This window comes from Cyprinus carpio, chromosome A2, assembly GCF_018340385.1.
Source record: "Cyprinus carpio isolate SPL01 chromosome A2, ASM1834038v1, whole genome shotgun sequence".
Lineage (NCBI taxonomy): Eukaryota > Metazoa > Chordata > Actinopteri > Cypriniformes > Cyprinidae > Cyprinus > Cyprinus carpio.
This window is the reverse complement of record NC_056573.1, coordinates 28,181,881-28,202,908: the sequence shown is the minus strand read 5'-3', so window position 1 is coordinate 28,202,908 and position 21,028 is coordinate 28,181,881. Positions and strand designations below refer to the sequence as shown.

General features: G+C 42.7%; 2 protein-coding genes and 1 pseudogene across 2 annotated transcripts in view; 1 reads left to right on the top strand and 2 right to left on the bottom strand.

The window, feature by feature from the left end:
* The window catches only part of LOC122134425 (tripartite motif-containing protein 16-like), a 25,418-nt gene extending 6,063 nt beyond the window's left edge, over positions 1–19,355 (bottom strand). The window contains 3 exon segments of the mRNA XM_042713858.1: positions 17,728–17,961; positions 18,043–18,142; positions 18,727–19,355. Of these exon segments, the coding sequence (XP_042569792.1) occupies positions 17,728–17,961; positions 18,043–18,142; positions 18,727–19,301 (909 nt within the window). The 5' untranslated portion in view covers positions 19,302–19,355.
* Positions 1–21,028, bottom strand: part of LOC109106706 — a 175,950-nt pseudogene that overhangs the window by 43,284 nt on the left and 111,638 nt on the right.
* The window catches only part of LOC109083281 (transcriptional repressor p66-alpha-like), a 195,295-nt gene that overhangs the window by 89,296 nt on the left and 84,971 nt on the right, over positions 1–21,028 (top strand). The window lies entirely within an intron of this gene.

Genomic DNA, 21,028 nt, shown 5'->3' with positions numbered 1-21,028 from the left:
ACAAACACACACACACACACACACACACACACACACACACAGTTTAATTATAGATCAAACTAAACACTGTGGGCAAGTGACTCAGCAGACTCACACACACACACACACACAAACACACACACACACACACACACACACACACACACACACACACACACACACACACACACACACACACACTGATCTTACTGTCTGTATGAGGATTTATTACACCTTTATTCTGACTGTTATTTCACTGACAGATGTTCAGCTGCAGTATTAATGTCATGAAGAGAAAAGAAGACACTCTATAACATCTCACTGTTACTGATTCATCATGCAGCTCAAAGCATTATGGGTAGAATCTCTCGTCAGTCTATTCTGATTCATCAACACAGTTTCACTGATTATCCAACATAACCAACCCAAACCCAGGATAGAGTGGCTGAGTGAATGTGGTCTGGACTGTGTGGATGAGGCTCGTTAATGTCAGAGACGCTGTAGAAAGGACAGAGTTCCTGCACTGTGATCCACAAACACTCCTATTCTACTGCTGACGGATTCTACAGGGAGAACAGTCTTTATGTTATTGTGTCTGAATGAGTAACTGTCAGAAGAGCAGCGCAAACTCCAGGACTGATCATTATATCCAAACACATGCTCAATACCTCCATTCCTGCTGATGCTCTTATATGACACTGATATAAACACATAATATCCACTCCACTCCAGCTTCACAGAGAGATCAGTCACTATGTCATTGTGTATGAATGAGTATCTGGAGGGAGAGCAGAACAAACTCCAGGACCGGTCATTAGATCCAAACCCACATTCATAACCCCATCCCTTCCTGCTGATGCTCTTATATGACACTGATATATACACACCTTTATCTTTAGAACAATCACCCAATAAAGCATTACAATAATCTAACCTTGAGGTCATAAACACATGAATTAACATTTCTGCATTTGACATTGAGAGCATAGGCCGTAATTTAGATATATTTTTGAGATGGAAAAATGCAGTTTTACAAATGCTAGAAACTTGGCTTTCTAATGAAAGATTGCTATCAAATAGCACACCTATGTTCCTAACTGCTGGACGAAGTTTTTAGGTCCTATAATTAACACCTCTGGGGTTTTTTCCAGAATTTAGTAGTAAGAAATTACTCATCATCCAGTTTTTATATCGACTATGCATTCCCGCTAGTTTTTCAAATTGGTATGTTTCGCCTGGCTTTGAAGAAATATAGAGCTGAGTATCATCAGCATAACAGTGAAAGCTAACACCGTGTTTCCTGGATGATATCTCCCAAAAGGGTAACATGTAAAGTGTGAAAAGTAACGGCCCTAGTACTGAGCCTTGCGGTACTCCATACTGCACTTGTGAACGATATGATACCTATTCATTCACTGCTACGAACTGATGGCGGTCATATAAGTATGACTTAAACCATGCTAATGCACTTCCATTAATGCCAACAAAGTGTTCTAGCCTATGCAAAAGAATAGTGTGGTCAATAGTGTCGAACGCAGCACTAAGATCCAATAGCACTAATAGAGAGATACAACCACGATCAGATGATAAGAGCAGGTCATTTGTAACTCTAAGGAGAGCAGTCTCAGTACTATGATACGGTCTAAATCCTGACTGGAAATCCTCACAGATGCCATTTTTCTCTAAGAAGGAATATAATTATGATAATACTACCTTTTCTAGTATCTTGGACAGAAAAGGGAGATTCGAGATCAGTCAATAATTAACTAGTTCTTTGGGGTCAGGTTGTGATTTTTTGATGAGAGGCTTAATAACAGCCAGTTTGAAGGTTTTAGGGACATATCCTAATGACAATGAGGAATTAATAATATTCAGAAGAGGATCTATGACTTCTGGAAGCACCTCTTTTAGGAGCTTAGATGGAATAGGGTCTAACATACATGTTGTTGGTTTAGATGATTTAACAAGTTTATACAATTCTTCCTCTCCTATAGTAGAGAATAAGTGGAACTGTTCCTCAGGGTATCTATAGTGCACTGTCTGATGTGATACTGTAGATGACGGCTGCATGGTTACAATTTTATCTCTAATAGTATCGATCTTAGAAGTAAAGTAGTTCATAAAGTCATTACTGCTGTGCTGTTGAGAAATGTCAACATTTGTTGATGCTTTATTTTTCGTTAATTTAGCCACTGTATTGAATAAATACCTGGGGTTATGTTTGTTTTTTCAAAAAGAGACGAAAAGTAATCAGATTTAGCAGTTTTTAATGCTTTTCTGTAGGATAGGTTACTTTCCCGCCAAGCAATATTGAAATACCTCTAGTTTTGTTTTCCTCCAGCTGCGCTCCATTTTCCGGGCTGCTCTCTTTAGGGTGCGGAGTGTGCTCATTACACCACGGTGTCAGACTGTTTTCCTTAACCTTCCTTAAGCTGCTAAGGAGCAACTGTATTTAAAATGCTAGAAAAGAGAGAGTCCATAGTTTCTGTTACATCATCAAGTTGTTCTGAGGTTTTGGATATGCTAAGGAATAGGGATACATCAGCAAGATTACTTACAAAGCAGTCTTTTGTGGTAGAAGTGATGGATGGTTCTACTATACTTGTAAAAAGAAGTAGAATTTACAGTTTTAGCTATATGAAGTTTGCACAAAACTAAATAATGATCTGAGATATCATCGCTTGTCTGCATAATTTCAACACCATCAACATCAATTCCATGCGACAGTATTAAATCTAGAGTATGATTTCGACAATGAGTAGGTCCAGAGACGTGTTTAACCCCAATAGAGTTCAGAATGTCTATGAATGCTGATCCCAGTGCATCTTTTTCATTATCATCATGGATATTAAAATCACCAATAATTAAAACTTTATCTGCAGCCAGCACTAACTCGGATGTAAAATCAGCAAACTCTTTAATGAAGTCTGTATGGTGCCCTGGTGGCCTGTATACAGTAGCCAGTACAAACATCACAGGGGACTTATCATTAACATTTGTTTCTCTGGATAATGTTATATTAAGCACCATTACTTCAAACGAGTTATCCTGAAAACATTGTTATAAATTGAAGCAACACCTCCCCCTTGCCTTTTAGACGCGGCTCATGTTTATAACAGTAATCTTGGGGTGTAGACTCATTTTAAAATAATGTAATCATCAGGTTTTAGCCAGGTTTCTGTCAAACAGAGCACATCTAGATTATGATCAGTGAGCATATTATTTACAAAAAGTGCTTTCGTAGAAAGGGAACTGATATTCAGTAAGCCAAGCTTTATCATTTGTTTATCTGTAATGCATCTGTTTTTTTATTTGTTGAACCTCAATTAAATTGTTGCTCTTAAATTGGTTTGGATGTTTTTTTGTATTTTCTAGTTCTGGGAACAGACACAGTCTCTATAGTGTGATATCTAGGTGAAAGAGTCTCTATGTGCTGAGTATTAACTAGTAGCAGGCTGAAGACTGTTACAGTATATTCTTATCAATCCACCAAGCACAGTTTCTTAATTTTCAAAATTCAAAATTTTGACGATATTCGATATATATCTCGATGTTTGCATTTGCATTTAAATAATAAAAAAAAACATGATTTTCTTTTGCCCATTAAAAAAACAACAAAAACAATTTAGATTAAACAGCTAATTTAAGCAGTTAAAAAAATCTAGACCAAGTGATCACTTACTGCTTTTTATTAAATAAACACATGTAGGCCTATATGTAACTGTACAAGTACAGAAAGTGCATTCTGTCAACTTTTTAGTGCATGCAGTTCACAATTTAAACTATGCAACTGGGATAAGTATTTTATTAAAAAAAAAATCACAAGTTTTTTAGCTAAGAACACAAGTCTTGTCAACTGTCTGTGGTTTTAAGAGAAGTTCTGTGGCATGAAACTATATTCCTACTGACACTAAAAACCCTCTTAGATGGGGGCTAGTTATATATATATATATATATATATATATATATATATATATATATATATATATATATATATATATATAAATGAATACCAAAGACTTTTGCACTCCCTCTGTCTATATTATGAAAACTGGTAAATATAACAGTGAAATTCCCTTATAATTAGCATGTTGTTAACATGATTAGCCAGTGACTAGCATGTTGCTAACATGATTAGCAAGTTACTAGCTTGTTGCTAACATGATTAGCAAGTGACTAGCATGATTATCAAGTTGCTAGCATGATTATCAAGTTACTAGCATGTTGTTAGCATTATTAGCAAGTGACTTGCATGTCACTTGCATGTTGTTAGCATGATTAGCAATTGACTAGCATGTTGTTAGCATGATTACCAAGTAACTAGCATGATTTCAAGTTACTAGCATGTTGCTAGCATGACTAGCATGTCTCTAGCATGTTGCTAGCATGTTGTTAGCATGATTAGCAAGTGACTAGCATGTTGTTAATATGATTAGCAAGTGACTAGCATGTCGCTATCATGTTGTTATTATGATTAGCAAGTGACTAGCATGTTGCTAGCATGATTAGCATGTGACCACCATGTCACTAGCATGTTATTAGCATGATTAGCAAGTGAGGCTCATGTGTAAAGGCACAAAACGATTGGTCTGCGCAAGAAACTGAACAGTATTTAGATTGTTTTTTAACCTCTGATTCATGCAATGTTCCTGCATTGTCTACCAATAAAAATACAGAAGGTTATTGGTCTCCATTATCGGGTCAGTTATATGGAACTGCTGTTGTGTTTATTAAGAAATGGTCTGTCTGGTTTAATTACAGCATTTGTTTGTATGAGAATGCATTATCTGCAAAACTCAACTAGGGGTAAAACAGAAGTATTTTGGTGTAATGACAAAACACCAGTACCTTTACCAGTTATCTCTGAAAATTTTAAGTGGGACAAAATTGGTTTGAAGTTTTTAGGATTTTTTATGGGTTCTGAAAACTATCAAAGAAAAAAAAACTTTGATGGTGTAAAGGACAAAGATTGTGTCAGATTGTCAAAATGACAACCTGAATTTGGATAGACATCTCTTTTTAATGAATGTAAAGGAGATGGATCTTTTAGTGGACTCTCTTCTTTTTATGCCTTTTTATGAGGAATCCAGTGTGATTTTGGAATCATAAACTGTGCGTAAAAGCTTAATGAAAGCAGGAATATATATACACGATTTGTCATCTTAGGTCAAATGACCAATGGATTACTTAAGAAAAACTGGCCATAAAGACTGGTATCCGTTCTGTTCGAAGTGCGCAAAAATTGTTAGCTGATATTCGAGAATCTTTTCCAGTTCTGCCTCTAAAAGTTGTATTATCTGAGAATGTATTCCCCAAGATCAGTGTGGCTGTGGATGTAGGACTTTGGCAGGAGGCTGAAGGAAGTTTGCTCTCTTTTAGAACACCTGAACTTGTTCTGTTTCTAAGAAAGCTCTTTATTGTGTCCGTGTAAAAGTTCTCAATATAAGAGCATTAAAAATCTTTCAGAGACTAAGTGGACTGTACACTCACCTAAAGGATTATTAGGAACACCATACTAATACTGTGTTTGACCCCCTTTCGCCTTCAGAACTGCCTTAATTCTACGTGGCATTGATTCAACAAGGTGCTGAAAGCATTCTTTGGAAATGTTGGCCCATATTGATAGGATAGCATCTTGCAGTTGATGGAGATTTGTGGCATGCACATCCAGGGCACTGAAGCTCCGTTCCACCACATCCCAAAGATGCTCTATTGGGTTGAGATCTGGTGACTGTGGGGGCATTTTAGTACAGTGAACTCATTGTCATGTTCAAGAAACCAATTTGAAATGATTCGAGCTTTGTGACTTGGTGCATTATCCTGCTGGAAGTAGCCATCAGAGGATGGGTACATGGTGGTCATAAAGGGATGGACATGATCAGAAACAATGCTCAGGTAGGCCGTGGCATTTAAGCGATGCCCAATTGGCACTAAGGGGCCTAAAGTGTGCCAAGAAAACATCCCCCACACCATTACACCACCACCACCAGCCTTCACAGTGTAACAAGGCATGATGGATCCATGTTCTCTTTCTGTTTACGCCAAATTCTGAACCCTACCATCTGAATGTGTCAACAGAAATCGAGACTCATCAGAACAGGCAACATTTTTCCAGTCTTCAAATGTCCAATTTTGGTGAGCTCGTGCAAATTGTAGCCTCTTTTTCCTATTTTGTAGTGGAGATGAGTGGTACCCGGTGGGGGTCTTCTGGTGTTGTAGCCCATCCACCTCAAGGCTGTGGTGTTGTGGCTTCACAAATGCTTTGCTGCATACCCTCGGTTGTAGCAGTGGTTATTTCAGTCAGAGTTGCTCTTCTATCAGCTTGAATCAGTCGGCCCATTCTCCTCTGACCTCTAGCATCAACAAGGCATTTTAGCCCACAGGACTGCCGCATACTGGATATTTTTCCCTTTTCCCTCCATTCGATCCTTTTGTAAACCCTAGAAATGGTTTTTTGCGTGAAAATCCCAGTAACTGAGCAGATTGTGAAATACTCAGACCGCCCGTCTGGCACCAACAACCATGCCGCGCACAAAATTGCTTAAATCACCTTTCTTTCCCATTCTGACATTCAGTTTGGAGTTCAGGAGATTGTCTTGACCAGGACCACACCCCTAAATGCATTGAAGCAACTGCCATGTGATTGGTTGACTAGATAATTTGTGCATGATAATGATTGGAAATTGAACAGGTGTTAACCTAATAATCCTTTAGGTGAGCATATATGTGTGTCCTGTCCTGGATAGCGGCTGGCTGAACACAAAGCAGTCATAAGTAGCACAGGTATATTTGTAGCAATAGACAACAATACATTGTATGGGTCAAAATTATACATTTTTCTTTTATGCCTTTTTAACAAAAATCATTAGGATATTAAGTAAAAATCATGTTCCATGAAGATATTTTTGTAAATTTCCTAACAGATAAAATATATCAAAACTTAATTTTTGATTAGTAATATGCATTGCTAAGAACTTCATTTGAACAACTTTAAAGATGATTTTCTCAATATTTAGATTTTTTTGCACCCTCAGATTCCAGATTTTCAAATAGTTGTATCTCAGACAAATATTACCTGATCCTAATAAAACATACATCAATGGAGAGATTATTTATTCAGCTTTCAGATGATGCATAAATCTCAATTTCAAGAAATTCACCCTTAAGACTGGTTTTGTGGTGCAGGGTCACAGATGTTGAGTGAGGCGCCTCTCCAGAAGGTAGTTAGAGGTCCTTATATAAGAACCAATTGAAAAAAGGATTGGAAACTTACAATGGCGGATTTCACATTGGATAATAGCGACAAATAGATACAAGTTATGTTTTTCATCCTTTGCAAAGGGAAGAGTGTACTTTTTGTAGGGTTTCTGAAACAGTTTTTCATATTTTTATTGGTTGTTCAAGGTTAAAAGGAATTCTTGGTGTGTTAAGAGAATTGAGTCATAATTTCGGTTTTCTCTTTACAAATGGTCTTTTTATTTTTGGACCAAATTATAGTGCTTCAAACAGGAAGAAAATAGTGTTAACTAATTTCATGTTTGGTAAAGCTACAATGGCAATTTGGCTGACAAGAAGGAATAAAACACTTCTTATTGGAGGAATCGGTCATTTATATATGTTTAATGCTTTGGTAAAAAAGTAGGTTAATTTTGGAGTATAAGTTTTATGAATTAGTAAATGATACAGACTCTTTTTTTTGGGGGGTACTGGAAGTATTGTATGTGAAGAAAGTGGTTATGAATAATGTTATAAATTTAAAAATATTTTTATTTATTTATAGCCTATTTATGAATATGTAGGTATATGTTAAGTAAAATTTATTGTGTGATATATACTGTTTTTATAAGTGTTGTAAATAAAAAAAGCTTAAAAGTCAAGTCTCTCTCTCTCTCTCTTTCTCTCTCTCTCTCTCACACACACAAAACTATTTGTTATTTTGCTACAAACAATTCTTACATTAAACATTGTGAAAATGTGGGGTAACAAATTAATATCAAAAAGTACAAGACCATTACCTTGAATTAACTTGAACATTTATTAACTTGAATTATCTTAAATTACCTTGAACATTTTAACACAAATTATTAACAAGCTATAACGTAAAAATAAAACTGTATTTCATGGTTAACAATTTAATGCATGAAAATTAAAACAGCAGAAGACAGAAGAACACATAACGCTGGAAAGGGTCGGAGCTCCATGAGGTGAATAATGACATGGGTTGGGTGTCACGCTGTCTAGTCTCTGTTTCCCTGGGTGTCCACTAGTGGGCTCACTTCCCCTTAGACACTTCACCGTAGGCACTAGAATTCCTCTAGTCTGGTCCTGTCTTCAAAGTAATTGCACTCCTGTTAATTGCACCAGGTGCAGGCAATCTATTGTCATTAGCCTCCCTATATATGCCTCTCTTTTCCTGTTGTTTGTATGGAGTCCTTACCCTTCTGTGTATGCAGCATTCTCGTCATCCGAGATTCCCCTTAATCTTCTCATATTCTGAGTTTCTCCTTAATCTTCTTCGTCCTCTGAGTTCCCGTTCCTTTCTTTTTCCTTTGTTTGTTTTTTGTTTGGACTGATTATTTGGGTTTTGACCCTGGCTTGTTGGATAACGATGTTGGATTACCCTATTTAAATAAACACCTGCAATTGGATCTCTCGCTCTCCCTGTGTCTCTCTGTTACACAGCGAATCAGTCACAGAAGGACTCCATCTCTAACAGAGATCCAGCGGTATGTCTATTCACATTTCCTCCCCCAGTCACCCGAGCGGCGAGGAATGGGTTCGAGTGCTACGCATACCTGGTCGGGTGTTCCGTGGGACCAGGGGAGTCGCTCAGGAGTGAGTGGTCGAGAGGAGGTCCGGCATCACTCTCCAATATGGCCCACCGGCGACCCTGAGTTCGGTTGGGGAACCGCCGTCTCACCATTGTGGGACGGAGAGGGGGAAGGAGGCGCAGTCTGCCGAGCCAAGCGCCCGCTGCACAAGATGGCCGCCAGTCGGTGCCGCTGCTACACAAGATGGCCACCAGCCCAGGGCCGCTGCGAGAACGGCGCCGACTTAGCATCATTGCACAGAATGGCCACCAACCCAGCACCACGAGGCAAGATGGAAGCCAACCCAACACCACAGCACAAGATGGCCGCCAGCTCAGCGCCACGAGGCAAGATGGATGCCAGGCCAGCTCCACAGCACAAGATGGCCGGACAGCTCAGCACCACGAGGCAAGATGGATGCCAGCCCAGCTCCACAGCACAAGATGGCCACCAGCCCAGAGCCCACTGTGCAGAATGGCCGCCCGGCCCAGCACCACTGCCCATAATGGCTGCAGGTCCAGCGACACTGCACAAGATGGCCGTCAGCCCAGCGCCACGAGGCAAGATGGATGCCAGCACAGCGCCACAGCACAAAGTGGTCACCAGCCCAGCGCCCCACGGGGCAAGATGGCCGCCAGCTCAGCGTCAGCGCCCAAGATGGCCGCTGAGGACGTTTTTGGATTATTTCTCCATGCTGTCAAAGATCCTAGAGATTCCCAGGAGTGTTCTACGTCACGTCTACTGATCCAGAGGCGGTTCACGTCACGTCTGCTGAGCCAGCACCACAGTGCAAGATGGCCACCAACCCAGCGTCACTGCACAAGAGGGCTGGCAGGCCGGAGCCACTGCAGAGGATGGCAGCTACTGTGGACTTTCCTGAGTTGAGTCAGGTGCCGTTGACTCTCCAGAGTTGAGTCAGGTTCTGGTTGACCTTCCAGAGTCGAGTCATCTCCCGTTGACCCTCCAGAGTTGAGTCAGGTTCCCGTTGACCCTCCAGAGTTGAGTAAGGTTCCCGTTGACCCTCCAGAGTCGAGTCAGGTTCCCGTTGACCCTCCAGAGTTGAGTCAGGTTCCAGTTGACCCTCCAGAGTTGAGTCAGGTGCCAGTTGACCCTCCAGAATCGAGTCAGGTTCCAGTTGACCCTCCCGAGTCGAGTCAGGTTCCAGTTGACCCTCCAGAGTCGAGTCAGGTTCCAGTTGACCCTCCAGAGTCGAGTCAGGTTCCAGTGGACCCTCCAGAGTCGAGTCAGGTGCCAGTTGACCCTCCAGAATCGAGGTCAGGTTCCCCGTTGACCCTCCAGAAGGCCCGGAGTCAGGTTCCGTTGGACCCTCCAGAGTCAAGTCAGGTGCCAGTTGACCCTCAGAGTCATTCCAGTTTGACCCTCCAGAGTCGGAGTCAGGTGCCCGTTGACTCTCCAGAGGAGTCAGGTTCGATTTACGGACCAAAGTCCCGAGTCAGGTGCTCGTGGACCCTCCAGGGTGAGTCAGGTGCTCATGGACCCTCCAGAGTCAGGGTTAGTCACCGTCGTTCCGAGTGATCCTTAGTCACCGGACCGAGTCAGGGGTTAGTCACCGTCGACCTTCGGAGTCAGGGTTTCACCATTGACCTTCGGTCAGGGTTAGTCACCGGTGACCTTCCAGAGTCAGGGCTAGTCACCATGGACTTTCAGAGTCGAGACTGAAGTCACCGTTGACCTTTCAGGAGTCAAGTCAAGTCACCTGTGATATTCAAGGACCGAGTCAAGTCACTGGTGATCTTTGAGGACCGAGTCAAGTCACTGGTGATCTTCGAGGACCGAGTCAAGTCACTGGTGATCTTCGAGGACCGAGTCAACGAGGACCGAGTCAAGAGACCGAATCAATTCACGGTGATCTTGAGGACCGAGTCAAGTCACCGGTGATCTTCAAGGACAGAGTCAAGTCACCGGGGATCTTTATGGGAGAATTCAAGTCACCAGTGATCTTCATGAACAAAGGCAAGTCACCAGTGATCTTCATGAACAAGGGCAAGTCACCAGTGATCTTCATGAACAAGGGGCAAGTCACCAGTGACCTTCATGAACAAAGGCGAGTCACCAATGATCTTCAGGAACAAAGGCAAGTCACCAATGATCTTCATGAACAAATGCAAGTCACCAATGATCTTCAGGAGCAGAGTCAAGTCAGCATCGATCTTCTGGAATCAGTATAAACACCATGGGATTACCAGAGTCTCGTCATTCCTCTGTGGAACTACAAGAGCCTCTCCCGTCTCTGATGAACTACCAGAACCGTTTCACGTCTCTGCTGGATTACCAGAGTCTCTCCTCGCCTCTACCGGAACTTCAGAGACTTCGTCATGTCTCAGTAGATCTCTCTGGGCACCCGACTGTTCCTGTTGTGGCCCGCGGAGGCTACCATTAACATGTTCATGTTCTATGTTTCAGACTTGCCCAACCAGACTTGTCCTCCTGTTGGTCCAGCCGCATACGGGCGTGGTGGTCTGCTGCTCCGCCCTGGGGCTTTCTGCCTCGACCACAAGGGAGTGGTGGTGACGTCTGTCCGTCGCCCTGGGGGCGTCTGGTTCGACCCTGCACGGACATGGTGGTCTTCTGTTCAGCCCTGTGGGTTTCGCCCTGACCACTGCGGTTTGTGGTGGTCTTCTGCTCTGCCCTGGGGCGTCCGTCCTGATACCACCACGGCTGGTGGTCTTCTTCCGCCCTGGGGGTGACCCGACCACTGCGGTTATGGTGGTCTGCTGCTCCGCCCTGGCGAGCCGTCCGTCCGACCACACGGTCATGGGTGGTCTTCCTGCCGCCCTGGTGGGCATCCACGTGATGTCCTTCTTGGACTTGTGTTTTGTGTTTATTTTTTTGTTGTTTTTTTTTGGTCTGTGTCTTTCTTTCTGTTTCCTCCCCTGGGGACCTGGCCCTCCATCCCTCCCCTGATCCTCCGGCCGGTCCATCTCCCTCCTGGTGGTTTCTTGTCTGTGTCTTTCGTTCGTTTCCTCCCTGAGGACCTGGCCCTCGTCCCTCCCCTGATCATCTGCCCGGTCCACCACCCTCCTGGACTCACTTGTTTTTGTGTTGCACTTCTCTTGTCTCTGTTTCCCCATTTTACCTGGTTGTCTTGTCTCTGTTTCCCCATTTACCTGGTTGTGTCTCTCTGTTTTCCCATTCTACCTGGTCTTCTTGTCTCTGTTTTTACCAGGCTTTATCTGGCCCTCGTCCCTCCCCTGGAGCTCCACCCCCTCCTGGTCTCTTTGTGTCTTTGGTTTTCCCTTGGGTTGGGGTGGGCATCTGGCAGCTGCTCCGTGGAGGAGGGGTAATGTCGCTGTCTAGTCTCTGTTTCCCTGGGTGTCCACTAGTGGGCTCACTTCCCCTTAGACACTTCACCGTAGGCACTAGAATTCCTCTAGTCTGGTCCTGTCTTCACAGTAATTGCACTCCTGTTAATTGCACCAGGTGCAGGCAATCTATTGTCATTAGCCTCCCCTATATATTCCTGTGTCTTTTCCTGTTGTTTTGTATGGAGTCCTAACCCTTAGTGTATGCAGCATTCTCGTCATCCGAGATTCCCTTAATCTTCTCATATTCTGAGTTTCTCCTTAATCTTCTCGTCCTCCGAGTTCCCGTTCCTTTCTTTTCCTTTGTTTTGGTTTGTTTTTGGACTGATTATTTGGTTTTGACCCTGGCTTGTTGGATAACGATGTTGGATTACCCTATTTAAATAAACACCTGCAATTGGATCTCTCGCTCTCCCTGTGTCTCTCTTATACACGAATCGTCACATTGGGTATTGCTTGTTTTTTTTACGATACCCATGCCTAAACCAATACTTTAAAAAAATACATTAAAAAATACCCAAAATAGGATGGATTGGCCATTACTGAGCGATATAAATACATTTAATGTCTGTTTCATTCATACTGGACGCCAGAGGGCACCCTAATGCACAAACTCCACATGCATCACAGAAAGAATAGAACTCAGGAAATCCCTAATATGGACAAAGGCATTGCTATCTCTGTAAATGAATAAACAGAAGATATAAATGTTCTGAATGATAAAACAGAGACAATCAGTGACGTCTTCAGGAATTTGTGTTGGGGGTGCTAAAGGGGGGCTTAACAGTTCAGAGGGGGTGCTAAAAAATGAATTAAATTGAGTGAAAGTAATGAATGTCTTAAGCTTCGGCTATCTAAATAGCATGCAAATTCAGTCACCTTGTGATTTTTATATAAACAGCAGCTTCGAAAAAGGCATTTGTTTTTCTTTCTGAAGTATTAAACTTCTCATATGCCACTGTTATTAGTAATATAAATTCTAATGCCAACTGCCAAATATGACACAAAAGCAATAATACAATTTATGAATGCACATAGAAAAGAAAGAAAGTAGGGATTTTTTTCTATCTATCGATTTAGTCATTTTTTCTGACCATCAAGTGTCAGTCACTCTCAATGCCAACTGGCAGGAAAACATGGTAAAATCTAACCAAGTTAAATCAAGTTTCTGATGGGGCTATTAGTCCCGCCCTAGCGCCGCCTCTGAAGATGTTGGATTTATATAATTAGAGCTTTCCGACTTAGGTTTGTGAATTTGCTCAGTCTGGAATTTATTTTAAATGTGCGGTGCTGGTGATCCTTACTTCTGTTTAGGATAACAAATATTTTAATCAATCACTCAAGCATTTAAGTGGCACTGAAACCTGTGTTCTGATTTGGTTCTAGTACATACCAGTTACATAGGTACCGGTGCCATATTGGGACCAGGGTTCGGTACCCAACCCTAATAATGACAATGATTTATTGACTGTGATCATTTGAACTGAAAGGTAATTTTGATAGTAATAATAAAATAATGATGTGACACTGAATTAAAAAGTAAAAGATTGATTTCAATCAGCACAAACAGAGAAAAGCACAGAAACACATGGTCACTCAGCAGACTCTCTCTCTCTCTCACACACACACACACACACACACACACAGATCTTACTGTCTGTATGAGGATTTATTACATTTATTCTTACTGTTATTTCAGTGACAGACGTTCAGCTGCAGTATTACTGTCATGAAGAGACTCTATAACATCTCACCGTTACTGATTTATCATGCAGCTCAAAGAATTATGGGTAGAATCTCTCATCAGCCTATTTTTATTCATCAACACAGTTTCACTGATGAAACAGAACCAACATAAAACCCAGGATAGAGCGGCTGAGTGAATGTGGTCTGGACTGTTTGGAGGAGGCTCATTGTGTCAGAGACGCTGTAGAAGCACAGAGTGCCTGCACTGTGATCTACAAACACTCCTATTCTCCTGATGATGGACTTCACAGGGAGAACAGTATCTATATTTTTGTGCATAAATATGCAACTGGAGGGAGTGCAGTACAAATTCCAGGACTGATTATTACGTCCAAACAAACACTCAATACCTCCCTTCCTGCTGATGCTCTTATAAGACGCTGATGTAGACACACCCTCACCTCCGCTCCACTCAATCTCCCAGTAACAGCGTCCACACACACTCTCTCTACACAACACCTGAGGCCACGCATCAAATCTGTCTAGATGACCAGGATACGACTGATCTGTGTTAGTGTTAGTAATCACTCTGTTGTTCTCAGACAGACGGAGGTGTTTAAATGCTGTGTTCAGATCCAGAGTGAGCTGATGGGAATCTGATGGAGATAACATACATCAGAATCAGGAATTATGAATGTGTTTGATCTTTTTATATATCTAAACTCTTCACGTTCAGTGTATCATCAGTGTCTCAGTACAGATGACCAGATATCTGTGCACATCATCATTTACATCATCAGTTATAAAACTCTTCTTTCTCCTTCTACAGGAAGAACATGAACACACTCAGAGAGTTTTTCTGCTGGTTTTCTTACTGACTTACATTGTAGGAAGTTGCTCTTGGTCCTGATGAATGCAACTGTAGAAATCAACAGACATGAACAGTGTGATTCTTATAATCCTGTATCTATTCCTAACACATTTCTAATATGATGTTCTCCATGATATGAGATGATGATGGATTGGTTTCTGAGAGCAGATGAATCTCCAGGACTTTACCTCTATCCAAGATCTTCTTAAGCTCCTCTTTGCAGAAATCCTCCAGTTTGTCTCTCAGCTGATGGACAGATTCTCTCAGAGCATCAGAATAGAAGAGAGAACTGAAGAGATCATTTCCGTCTGTAGATTCAGGAGGTGCTGAGAAGGACTGGAAACTCTACAGAAAACAGAAATCAAACTCATCAGCTCCACACTTCACTTAATAACCTGCAGATTTGACTGATAACATCAGATTTGACTGATCTTTAGTAACTCCATCCAGCACTTTCACAGCATCAGCTTAATTCTTCTCATATTTATTATATCGCATTAAAGCCACAGATTCTAGTATTCAAGACATACACTCTATGTGAACATTCTAGGAAGTAGTTTGGATGATAAATCATCTGCTAAGAACATAAATGTCCATCTAACAGCTCAAGCACATCAGTGGAGTCTCATTGTAGGGTTGAGTATATTTGCTCAGGAAAAACACAAAGGCTATGATTAGATTGACCATTATTCATAACTTTAAAGACACTAAAACTTCACTAGGACCCTTAAGACACGCTCAGGTTTACTTTGATTTCAATATACTGAAGTACTGCTCAGTCATAAATACATTGTAGAATGGGGGACAAACATTTCAATAATTAAATACTGCAGTGTTGGTATTGTATTTACGGAGCCCCACACATGACATGCAAGAAAAACTAAATAAATTGCGCACACGATTACTGTTGCATTCCCTTGATTTACTATTGCGTTCCCTCGATTTGCAAAATCGTGCGGAGATGCTGGAGAATACTTGAACTAGAATTTAATTCAACGAACAAAGGGATACAAACATGAGAACTCAGGTATGAAGTTTAACAGCGGATGGAAAACAAGGGGCAGAACACACTATAAATACACAGACACCAATGGGACATACCTGGGAGCAAATTAAATGATTAATCAATTCACAGCTGGAAACGAATACACACGAGGACAGGAACAGGAAAGACCAAATAAGAAAAACAGGAACTAAGATGGGGTAAAACCAGGAAACACAAGTCCAAAAAACTGACATTACTCCCCCTGGAGGGAGGCCCTGGAGGCTGGTACAGGACGGAGACACAGGAGGCCTCCAGGGCAGATCAGGCAGTCAAGGGTGCCACGGTAGAGCAGGTAGTTCAGGAGACCATGGCGGAGTAAGGGAGCCATGGCGGATCAAACAGATCAGGAAGGCATGGTCAACTGCCTCTGAGGCTGCAGCCCCCATCACGTCCTATATGGCTGGAGCCTTACTACCCCCCCCCCCCCAAAAAAAAGATGCTTGGGGACGCTTACGTGCACCAAGGCACTCACAGGGTCAAAACTGGGGGCTGGGGCCTTCCCTGGGCTTAACTGGGGATCAGGAGCCCTATCTGGAGCCCTTCCTGGACTTAACTTGGGCTATACTGGGAGGCAGGGGCCCTCCTGGGCTATACTCGGGGGCAGGAGGCCCTCCCTGGAGGCTATATCTCGGTACTCGGGGGGGGGGCCCTCCCTGGGCTATACTCGGGGGGGCAGGAGCCCTCCCTGGGCTATACTCGGGGGGGGCAGGAGCCCTCCCTGGGCTATACTCAGGGGGGCAGGAGCCGACACGGGCACGAGCTCTGGGGCCGGAGCCGACATGTGAGTGAGCTCTGGGGCTGGAGTCCACAGTATCTTCCTCCAATCTCCTCCTTTGGGCTGAGGAGAGGGAGATGACCGGCGGACTTGACTTTGGAATGGCTGGCAGGGTTGACTGCTGAACGGCTGGCGGGCTTGTGTGAGCCACAGCCTGTGGGCTCGACATCGGAGCAGCTGGCGGGCTTGACTGTGGAGAGGCCGGCATTTCTGGGCTGAGGACAGAGACGTGAAAAAAAAAAACGCAGACAATTACATCTGGTTGGAGAGCTCTAGGAACTCCTCTAAAATCCTCTTCAACTCCCTACCACCCTGCCGCAGACACCAAAGCCTGTCTTCAGCCATAGTCATCTTGTTTGGTCCGCTGTTCTGTCACAATTCATGAAGGAGGAACGAGGAGACGCTGGAGAATACTTGAACAAAACTGAAATGAAATTGAATTAAATGAACACTTAATTAAACGACCAAAGACCTACAGTACAAACACAAGAACTCAGGTGTGTATACACACAAATACACACAACGAGGACAGGAACAGGAAAGACCAAATAAGGAAAACAGGAAACACAAGTCCACAAAACTGACAGAAATACATTGTTAGGCAAATATTTGCTAGCCCCCATAATTCCTGATCTCATCAGTAGCTTAGATTAGATTTAAATAAGTACCTTATTTCACAGGATATGCAGTTTTTAAATATTTCTAGAGAATGCTATTACTAATAATACTAATATTATTAAATTGGGAAAAAGCAAAAATAATGTTACTTTAGACAATATAATTGGTAAATAGTAAAAACCTTAATTTGAGTGATTACATAGTGAATTATGAGTATTTCTATGCTGGTGAGACTACTGAATTCTGTCATTTTAGGTCACAAAAAAAAAAAAAAAAAATCCCTGAAGTCCTGATGAAACTGATTGCTAATATACAGCCTCACTTCATAATAAAGTTTATATAATAAATTTTTTTGCTAGACATTTTTAGTCTGGATTAAATTCTGTGTGCAGTTAGCAACATTTTTTGTTTATTTAGAAGAAAAAGCGCAGATATGTGTTATCTAATAGATTTAAGAGCTGAAAGCAATTTGTAAATGGCGTCTCTTTCAGAAGAAGATGATCAGATCAGAGTCTGACTGATGATTCTGTAATAAGACACTCATGAAATGTTTCTCTGTGAGTCTCTGTCACAGCAGGATCTGCTCAAGTCCACTATGACCCTGTCTAGATCTGTGTTACCTGCAGGAACTGGATGTGATCCTGTGTGTGTGAAAGCTGCTCCAGCTCAGCGTCTCTCCTCCTCAGATCATTGATCTCCTGCTCCAGTCGCTCCAGTCGTTCTTCAGCTCGACTCACTGCAGTCTTTTCCTGATCTCTGATCAGTCGTATCAACTCAGAGCTGCTTCTCTCAATGGAGCGGATGAGCTCAGTAAAGATCCTCTCACTGTCCTCCACTGCTGTCTGTGCAGAGCGCTGTTAGGACACACAGTGATTCAGCTTCAGTGAGTCTGAACTGAGACGAGGAGACAAACTTCTCTTCTTCTCCAGACTCACCTTATGAGAATCCACAGTCTCTCTCAGCTGCTGAAGATCTTTCTTTCTCTGCTGAATTCTCTGCTGGAACTTCTTCTGTGTCTCCTTCAGCTGCTTCTGTAGGACAAACAGATGATATTGAATCTTACAGAAAACTACTGTCATTAATTTATCATGTGTAGAGATGAATCCAGGAAAAGTCGAGCTAATAACTAAAGGCTGTAGGTTTAAACTCCAGAAAGGATGACTGATCATTAACTACTATCATAACTGAATTATCATGAAGGTTATGGTCTGTTTTCGCAGAAGCGTATTATAAAAGTGAAATTGACCCAGATGAACTAAGTGAAGCAATAAATGACTGAAATCATCTGGATTCTGTCAGATTTACTGAACAGAAAGTCATCTGACACTGCATTTAACTTGTATTTTCACTGATAGAAGTATATATTTTGTCAAAGAGTGGGTGAATAGTTCACTCCATCATTCTATTTTGTTTAACCAAAGTCTATTAAACAAAAGATTGTGTTGATAAAGGTTTACGGTGCATTTTCAGCAAACAGTGAAGCTCTTCTTGCAGCTGCTGTTCATTTCTGCTATCGTGTGATGTGTGAATGCTCTCAGCTGTTTATATGGTGCTGATATAAACACATATGAAACGAGTGTCAGCAATATTTCATCAGTGTCTAGTGTTAAATACCTGTTTCTTCTGTCCTCTGTGCTACAGCTGAAACAGTATCATGGTTTTGATGTTCATCCATCGTATTTTGCATACATATACACTTCTGATCAGTGCGACAGAAAACCTCAAGGAGCTTCTCATGTTTCTGGCAGATCATCTCCTGCAGTCGTCCAGTGGCATCAATCAAACTGTGTCTCTGTCCTCTAAACCAACTCTCATGTTGTTTGAGGTGATTCTGACAGTAAGAGTTCAGACACACCAGACAGGACCTGACGGCTTTGTATTTTCTTCCAGTACAGACGTCACACTGCACATCTCCAGCTCCACCATAACAGTCAGCAGGAAGTTTGGTCTTCTTCAGCTTCTCCACCACTTCAGCCAGCATGGTGTTTGTAGCTAAATCAGGTCTTGGACTGAAGGTCTGTCTGCACCGAGGGCAGCTGTAGACTCTCTTCTGATCCTCCTGATCCCAGCAGTCTGTAATACAGCTCTTACAGTAACTGTGTCCACATGGAATGGCCACTGGATCCTTCAGGAGATCCAGACACACTGAACACATGAACTCCTTCTGATCCACTGAAATTCTGGCTTCTGCCATTTTACTGCAGAAATACAGAGACACAAACACTCAACAGCTCAACTAACACTTTAGTTTCTCTAGTTTCGACACACCTAACTGCCGACTAGATGATTCAGGTGTGTACGTGTAAAACATGTTTATCTGTGAGTTTGTAAAGCAGGTTCCTAATTTCTGATGAGCTTAGTTTCGACACACCTAACTGCCGACTAGATGATTCAGGTGTGTTTACTTAGAGATCAAACTAAACTCCGTGAGAAAGTGACACTCCTGGACTAGAAATGTGGAATCTTCTTTCTTGTAAATTACTTTTAATAAATTAATATATTTATTTGCAGTCATGTCTAAATGTTTATTAGCATTCATGTCTAATTGTTTTTCACCCCTGGCCTACAAGAACAAGTGTAGCAATCTACCTCCTGCAGCGTCAACATCAGCTCTAGGAAAGCAACACACCACAGCCATCTTCTTCCTGTAGAATGGTGATGCAGACCGCTCCTCAGAGTGCAGCCAAGTTTTCTAAGAGGACCGCAAAGTATCCCTGAGATTCCCAGGGATGGAGGGAATGGCTCTTCCCTAAGGGGGTGGTGACTTCGCCACTCCCTCCACCAGAGAAGGGCCAGAGTCTGATCATCTGGTACATCTCTAGTTCCCAAAACATCAACAAGAGAGCGGATTGTTCAATCTCAGGGTCAGATGCATTGGCGTATGATCGCAACTACATTTCTTCACTCTTGACCTCAGCACCATCTTTCGCCACAGGCTGAGAAATTGTTATTGCAGGACAAGCTGCTTCCTCACTCACCTTCTGCCAACCCTCTGAGGGATCCTGGGGGCCAGGTAAGAGATGCACGACACACACTGCCTCTTCTTCAGGATGCTACTCTTCCTGAGTTGGGGCCTGCACAAGCTCCCATTCAAGATATTGATGCAGAAACACATTTTTGATGCAGGAACTCTTATATGTTTGCCCGCAAGATGGGTTTGCTGTGATTATCCTGAAGGACACATACTTTTAGGTCTTGATTTCACCTCAACACAGACTGTTCCTTCAGTTTGCTTTTTTCGGTTTGTGCCTTACTGGCCCACCCAGACCTGGACTTCAGACCTGTTGCTCCTCATGACCGCCCCTCCCTGCCAGATTCCCCTGAGGAAGGGCCTCCTTTCTCAAGGGCCCGGGAGCCATATGACACCTGTTTCCAGATCTGTGGAACTCCAAGTGTGGCTCCTGAATGGGACCCTGAACACTTAAGTGCCCTGTCACAGGCAGTGATAGACAATAAGACTCAGGCAAGTGTCCCCTCTACTAGGCAGGCGTATGTGCTGAAGTGGAGGCCGTCAGTTGAGTGGTGTTCTTCTTGACAATAAGACCCCAAAGATGCCCGATCACTGTTGTGCTTTCCTTTCTGCAAAAGAGGTTGAAGTGGAGCTGTGTCCCTCCACCAGTGTATGTGGCTGCCATTGCGGTCCATCATGATGCAGTGCACAGCAGGTCCCTGGATGTAGGGAAAGGGAAAGGCTGTCTCCAAGCATAGTCTAGACCACTGTCTAGTGGAGCCATCTCCTTGGCATACTAGACACAATGTGAGTTATGCCCCCCCTGAGAGTGTAAAAGCACACTCCACTCAGAGTCTTGCCTCCTCCTGGGCCTTGGCACATGGTGCCTCTCTTGCAGACATGTTTGCAGAGCTGCAGGCTAGAGCCACACCTAACATTTTTGCAAGATTTTATAATCTCTAGGTTGAGCC